This window comes from Octopus bimaculoides, chromosome 15 (assembly GCF_001194135.2).
Source record: "Octopus bimaculoides isolate UCB-OBI-ISO-001 chromosome 15, ASM119413v2, whole genome shotgun sequence".
Classification (NCBI taxonomy): Eukaryota; Metazoa; Mollusca; class Cephalopoda; order Octopoda; family Octopodidae; genus Octopus; species Octopus bimaculoides.
This window is the reverse complement of record NC_068995.1, coordinates 29,551,649-29,559,829: the sequence shown is the minus strand read 5'-3', so window position 1 is coordinate 29,559,829 and position 8,181 is coordinate 29,551,649. Positions and strand designations below refer to the sequence as shown.

Sequence of the window (8,181 nt, the reverse complement as noted above, 5' to 3'; positions counted from 1 at the left end):
CTGTATATCATCAAATGAAAGTAAACATTAGAAGACGAAGTTTTAAACAAATGAAAGCAATGCGTGAAAGTTAATACGTATAAAGAGAGAGAGAGAGAGAGAGAGAGAGAGAGAGAGGGGGGAGAAAGAGAGAGAGATAAAGAAAGAGACAGAGAGAGACGGAGTAATGAAGTGTGCGGTAAATATATAAAGAGAGAGGGGAAGGCATAAATGAGAGAGCTTGGTGGTGACTAATAGTGAGTAGAAGATTTCTTGATTTCAAAGTTGAGTTATTTCTGGTAGTAAATTATATTTTTTGATTATTTGTTTACGATCAACCTTCTCTTTGAGACGCAGATTTCGAAAATCAAATTCGTTATTCTCGAGGATGCACCGTTTCGGAGCCTTTCAGGGCTAAACACTCATACATATACACATACACTCTCATTTATGTGTGGGTGGGTGCGCATGTGTGTGTGTGTGTGTGTGTGTGTGTGTGTGTGTGTGTGTGTGTGTGTGTGTGTGTGTGTGTGTGTGTGTTTGTAAGTTACTATGTATATATGTACGTAGGAAGCAAACAAACAATTGTTTGTGGTTGTTTTGAATAGATTTAGGAATATACCCCGAGTATGTACTTTACTCTTTTTTTTTCTATTTGTCTCTTACAATAACTCATGAGCTTTTCTCACATGCAAACCTTATATGTATAGGTCTGTGTACTTAGTCGCCACCTAAATATTGATATATATATATACATACATACACATATATATGCATACATACACACACACACTCACACACACACGTATACATATATATACACACACACATATATATATATACACACACACGTATTTATGTATATGTATATATATGTATGTATATATATATATATATATATATATATATATATATATATATATATATATATATATATATATATATATACATATACACACACACGCACACACATGTGTGCATTGCATGTATGTATGTATATATCTACGTATGTTAGTATGCTTGAGTGTGTATGCATTATACTTACTTTGATTTTCTTATAAATGCCAGGAACAAAGCATTCAAAGCAAAAAGCAAGAGCTGTCTCAAAAGGTGAAGTCTCATTCCCCCAAGATATCAGTCAAACAGAGATCATCTCGAATTTCTCCGGCCAAAATTGAACCAAAATTAGGATTCCGTTCACAGGGACCGATTCTGCCCATGTGTTACATTTGCGGACGAGAATTCGGTAGTAAGTCGTTGCCAATACACGAACCAAAATGTTTGGAGAAATGGAAGAAAGAGAACAGCAAACTGCCACCAAAGATGAGACGGCCATTACCTATTAAACCTGCAGATTCTGTCACCGGTAATGAGAGGTAAACTTCTAATCCACATCCTTTTTTTTTAATTGAGTCGTGCTGAATGTTATACAATGGGAATGTGTGTATGCATACATAATTGTATGCTGTGTATGCCACTGTTGTAATTTAGTCTCATATCAGTCTTGCACGAGCCGACCTATGAGCAAAATTGTCCTAGCTTTGACCATTTCAAGACTTACATTTTTCAATGAGTTCTTTTAAAAAAGACAAAGCACATTGAGAGTTAACCTTTAGCAACGGAAGCAGTATGTGTACCAAAACGTTAGCTTTATATTCATTTTAACATAGACGTCTTGTTAGAACACTGAATACTGCGTTCTTAGCTAATAAACAATTTTCAATAATCCTGCTGGCTATTTTAGACATTGTTGTCTTAAAAGATGCTGATATTCTATATATCGTATCAATGAGATTTGACTGATGATGTCCAGTAGACTGATATCACGTGATATGGTAGTTTTAGTGCCATTCACAGACGATTCTCCTCTTCTACAATCCATGTGTGTACTTATATGCACCAAGCAGAGTATCCCTCGAGGCTAAGACAGGGCCATGACAGCCGATTCTGGTCTGCTACGATTTTTGTGTGTACTTTTATGCACTAAGCGCCTATTTGATAGGATATCTCAATGCAGAATTCGATGTTCTAACAAGACATCCACGTTAAGTTGGATATAAAGATTACCATACATTGAATGTTGCTTGTGAAAGATTCGGTTGCTATTTCGCAGAGGATCCGTCATTGGATTATATGTCATAACTATTCCTGTGTATCATTTGATATTTTTTTTTCTTTTAAAGAAATGAAATGGCTTGGAAAATTTCTCAAGAAAGCCTCGTAGCTTGCGAAAATTGTGCACGTACGTTTCTTCCAGATCGTTTAATAGTGCACCAAAAATGTTGTAAACCAAAGCAAGAAACATCTACGTCTACACTTAAATCTAAAACCCGGGAGGTAGGTTATCATTTAATCATGTATCTATGTATATTTGAATGTTATTTTGCATCAAACTTTTTTCTTCTTTTGTTTCCTTTGCTTAAATTAAATTGAACATTTATTTGTCTGATAGTTATTTAGCTCCAGATCAGTTCTGATCAAGTATGATTCGGTCATAACTATCTCGCCTTTATTTCAGCCATTATGCATCTAAAAATACATTATCTAATGTTTCATCTATTTAAAAACGGTTGGGTATGGTTTATTCTCGACCTAAGGAGTTATTCTTTGTAAGCCTAGAATGTATTCTATCGTTGAAATTTATAGAAAAGCAGACGAAGACAGGTGTATGAACAAGTGTATTAATTTGACGCTCGGGAAAAATGAAAAAGTCTTTCACGTTTCGAGCCTACGCTCTTCAAAAGAAAGGAATAAGAGAAAATAAACAGAGAGAGAGAGGGAGAGAGAGAGAGAGAGAGAGAGAGAGAGAGAGAGAGAGAGAGAGAGAGAATAAAAAAACTTGTAGATTTCAGCGGGCCAACATGGCGATCTATCGGTCTCTTGTCGAACCGTGAAAATTTTAAAATTTGGTGTATTGATGTAATTTTCCACACTGAATCTCGGAGGATACTTTTACTTGTTTCAGTCATTTGATTGCGCTCATGCTGGAGCACCGCCTTAAATTGATTTTTAGTCGAAGAAATCGACTCCAGGACTTATTCTTTGTAAGCTTAGTACTCATTTTATCGACTCCTTTCACTGAACCGCTAGGTTACGGGGACGTAAACACACCAGCATCAGTTGTCAAGCTATGATGGGGAGACAAACACAGACACAAAGACACACATACAAATACAGACATACATACGACGGGCTTCTTTAAGTTTTCGTCTACCAAATCCACTCACAAGGCTTTGATTGGCTTGAGGCTATGGAAGAAGACACTTGCCCAAGGTGCTACGCAGTGGGACTGAACCCGGAACCATGTGGTTGGGAAGCAAGCTTCTTACTACACAACCACGCCTGAAGAAGATTTGGCAGATACTTCTTGCTCGTTGAGTTGACTCATTTTGTAAATACGTGTGAAGTATGTTTCATTGAAATGTTTGGTACAAATGAAAAAGGACTGTAATATGTAGACTTCAGTCAGAGCCAACTCTCATACGATAATTGAGATTTAGCGCAGCGAGTTACAAGTTAATGAAACATGTTAATTATACAATGATTTCGGTGATGCTTAATTACAAGTGAAGGTATTGAAGTAGCCTGTATTAAATGACTTGAGCAGTGATGGCGAATCTATGATTTCTTGTCAGTAGTATCATGTAATGGACTTTGAAAAACGAAAATCTTCCTGCAACATCATGTCAGAAAATACCTATCAATAAACATTTGCTTAAATCTAAAATACATGGAAGTAAAACACCAATAACAGAATTATTTGATTATTGAAAAATTAAAATGTTGACATACTGAGTTGGTCTAGTGTAATATAAATGACGAAATAAGGACTACTCAAATTTAGGCTACACACACACACACACACACACACATACGCGCGCGCGCGCGAAAACTGCGTAGGAAATATAGAATCAAATTCACGTCGGCACAAGGGATGTATTCAGCTTTTGTGTAATGAAGACTATTCTCTAAAACATTTTGCCTTGATATAAACCTGGTTAAAAACGTGGTTATCTTCTAATAAATGTGAAGAAGCATCATTTTAGAAAAGTTTGTAGCAATAATCATGCAGAGAAAATCAGCTGAAACTCAACATATGTATGGCAGGAAAAGAAACTGGAGTCAACTATCACAGGTCGCAGAACCATCGCGAGAAATTCGAGTGGACTTTTGAATTGAATCAAGAACTGTATAAATTGTACAAAAAAGCTGAAGACGATCTCTTGACTATTTACATGAAAAGGATGAAGAACGACTGGAATCTAAAGTACGCCAACTATTTACATTTCAATTCGTTCAGAAAAATATGCTGCTTTTCCTACTAGCCCCCAAAATCGTACATTAATTAAAATTATGGATAGAACAGGGTAATCTTCTCCCCAGAAAACGCCAAAGAAAACGGACCACAACCAAATCGACAATAATAATAGAAAAATAACATTGAGATTTGGCTGCCGCCGTTACACGAACGAGCGGTATCTGCTTATGAACAAAGAGAAATGAATGGCGAATGTAAACTACTCAAAACAAAGCTAACAGCAAAATTTGAACAAGACTTTGCCATTTACATCATCTAACAATTATATGAGACGAGTCAATAGGAAACTTGCCGAATCTATGATCGATCAAGTCGTTAAAGAACAATTTATATGAATTAAAGCTTCTAACTTATGGACATTGAATGTCTTTTTGTATTGTGGGATAGTTACCTCTTGCCACAGATAACAGTAACAGCAATCTATTGTAGCGGGTAAACACAACCAAAATGGGTAACCTTCTCCAAGAACTTATCGACAGACGCAAGAACAATATTAAGTAATTGGATAGTGGTGTTAAGTATAAAGTGAATAATGAATTTACGAACTGTCAGCTGTGACTTTATGATAGATTATCAACGGCTTATAGGAAATACTAACAAGAGACATGAACGGCTAAGCTAATTGCTCTTAAACTCGAAATGCAAGCGGCAGGCGAAAAATTTCGTTACCTTAAAAAAATTAAAATGTAGGATTATCCATCGCAAGTTAGCGTTAAACCTCCAAGTATATTGCAGTGGGAATGACCATACCACAAAAGGTCGTAAAAGTCTTTCCCCCAAATTATGTAGAGTTATCTGGGGAATTATCTGGAATGTAAACAAGCAATATTACCATGATGCAATGTTTTCTTTTCAGCTGCACAACGAGTATTATGCAAAAGTTTCTCCTAAAGTACATAGTATCATTAGTGAACCTTTCTTGACAGTTACTGCAAAATTAACAAACAGAAAATTGCATGAGAAGAGACCTAATACTCAGTTATTGGTGCAGAAATTTCACGCCCCGTAATATAACTATTGTAAACTTCTTCATAAGAACAAATTATGTTAATACAGTTCCATATGCCCACGGGCATATGGCGTAGTGGTTAAGAGCACAGGCTACTAACCCCAAGATTCCGAGTTCGATTCCAAGCAGTGACCTGAATAATAATAATAATAATTAAAATAATAACATGCAAAAATACCTTAGGAATGAGAACCCAGGTTCGAAATTTCTCCAAGACACCTGAAGAAGGCTGGAGGGTATATCAGCCGAAACGTTGTGTTAGCAACAAACAACAGGAGGACAAATATCCGTCGAATGTAAATAATGTAAATTATGTTAATCTCGCTTAGAGTTAACTCGCATCTAAAACCCAGGAGATGCATACGACAAGAATCTAAAAGTCCGTAACTTGCTTAAATGTTATATATAAGCTATGCATAGGTTACTGGATTGTATTCTTGAAAGATCATTGCAATGTACACAACGTGGTGACTGATGAGCTGATAGAAGTTTAAGTGTTTTCCGAAAAACCTTATCACCAAAGTTGTTCTTAAAGAAGAGAAGCAGCACTATCAAAGTCTATTGACTCCGGCCGAATTAAGAAAGTGTTTGATTCATGGGTAATAGAGTCGCTACACTTCCCAATGCTCCAGCGGCTGTAGTTTATGACATTATGTCAACAGCATGGTCCGCAGGATAAGGACAAAAGCTACTTCGACTACTGTACTTATTAAAGAGAAGTAAGCTATCAATAGGAATATATCAGGGTAACAACTTATCTCTAATGTTTTTCTCCTATCATTGAACCCCCTTTCAGGCCTGTTAAGGAAATACAAGTGCTATGTGATTAAATTTGTAGAGGGAAGAGAAGTTAATGTCACCCATTAATGTAGCCTTAAAATGTATTCAAGTAATATTCACGATATTAAAGACAAAACTAGTGAAACTTAATTTGGTCAAGATGAATGTTCTTATTTGATAGACAAAAGAGAAAAGATTGTAGACCAGACAAGGAAGATGGATAACAATGGCCAAAACTATCTGCTCTGTCACTAATGATGTATGCTACACATATCTCCGAAATAAAGAGAATATTGCACACGATGCTGTGAGCGAGAAAAGAATACTTCAGTAGACATCGAAAGATACCGAAGTCAGAGCTGCCAATATTCAATAAAATTATATCCAGCAACCATTTCACAGTGCCTGTTCTAGTACGAACCGGTAAATTCGTTATCAACAGTGACACTAGATTTATGCTAAATGGATAGATGGAGGCAGAAGAATGAGGTCAGTTCAAACGGCCTTTGAATGCCGCATCGTATCGTTTACACGACACCTACGGAACAGTAAAGAAAGAAATGAATACATCACCTTTATACTCTAAGGTGAAAACAATGACGTCATGAGATTTGGTAAAGAATTCCTAAATAGGTACTCTGAGTATAAGGTTGTTCCATGTGAACCAAGGTTATCCGGACTGACCCACTTAAACAGTAGTAAAATACTCATTATACCACCCGAAAGTTATGCATTGATACACACCCCGCATTTTAGAGAATACCAACCCAACAACATTGACAAAAATAATGCTATGCACAGGAAGGATTGTTCTGTTGGCTATGAGTGAGGCACACCAGAACCAGAATGTATCCACACCTTTACAATTAAAGATCACTGCTGTGACAGTCCAATGAAAACTGCAGATCGATATAAGCACATTAGGCCAGATATTGTTATATTGGAAAGAAGCAAGTCGTGTAATGTTATTGAAATCATCATCTAAGTGAATGTGAATATCTCGTCAAAGATTAGAGAAAAGAGCATCTTTTGAGATTTAATGAGAAATTTACAGATCTTATGTACAAGCAATAGATTTTCATTTGTTTCTATTATCATAGATCCACTGATCTATGAATAAAAACCAAGAAATTATGTGGTTCTCCAAGTTAGAACAGAGCAAACTTATTCACATTCTTCAAATACAATCCATTAGTTGTACAGCGAGAATTTGTAGAAATTCAATGAGATTTTCTACTTGCGGTTCGCGGACAGAAGATATGCTCACAATCATACGTATATATGGAATGCACAGTGCAGACACACACTCACATGCAAACAATAATGAAGCACACACACTTGTGTACTAAAGGATCATACACACCAACTACATGAGCACAATTTTACCTACACACATTTACATCAGCACACGCGCAAATACACATACACACACACACACACACACATTGTCCGTGAGTGGCTTGAATTCTGCAAAATAACACACTCAATCACACACACACACAGGCACACACACACACACAATATTATAGAGCCGCCATCAGTCAACATTGACTATGCATTTGTACATGCGTGTACAAGTCTGGACAAGATTTTATAAAGACTAGCAGTAGCTTATGCAGGCAGATCTCTCTCCACGCCACTGACGCTTATCCAAAGAAAAAGTCACTGACTTTGGCCGATACACCTTGAAGCCAGTTTCGTTGCAGGTGTTGATGTTAAAACGCAAAGAGCCGGAGAAGATACCACAAGGCATCTTGCTAGATCCCTTAATACTTCCAGCAATTCACTTCCTTGTCTGGAAATTTTTATCGATTCCGAAAGGATGAAAAGCAAAATTGACCTCAGCAGGATTTGATACTGTGACACACACACACACACACACACACACACACAGTGCGTTAACATGCAGATTGTGTTTGTATGTAGAGAACACCATTTTTTTACAACCATGTTACATTGAAAAATTACAGTACTCGAATTTGATGTTTTTATTAATATCATTTTCACATTTCCTAATTAGTCTCCCGTGTTTAGAGCAATGTTCCTAGACTTTCTTGGCTGTTAATGGTATTTATATTCCTGCGTTTTTATGTGT

At 36.5% G+C, this 8,181-nt stretch overlaps 1 protein-coding gene across 8 annotated transcripts in view; it reads left to right on the top strand.

Moving 5' to 3' along the window:
• The window catches only part of LOC106870248 (zinc finger protein 474), a 162,360-nt gene that overhangs the window by 120,410 nt on the left and 33,769 nt on the right, over nucleotides 1–8,181 (top strand). For all 8 annotated transcript variants that reach the window (XR_008265611.1, XM_014916303.2, XM_014916607.2 and 5 more), the window contains 2 exons: nucleotides 1,048–1,355; nucleotides 2,163–2,316. Coding sequence is in view for 7 of the 8 variants with exons in the window: in XM_014916303.2 (XP_014771789.1) it covers nucleotides 1,048–1,355; nucleotides 2,163–2,316 (462 nt within the window). In the remaining variant the exon portion in view is untranslated. The remainder of the gene's footprint in view (nucleotides 1–1,047; nucleotides 1,356–2,162; nucleotides 2,317–8,181) is intronic.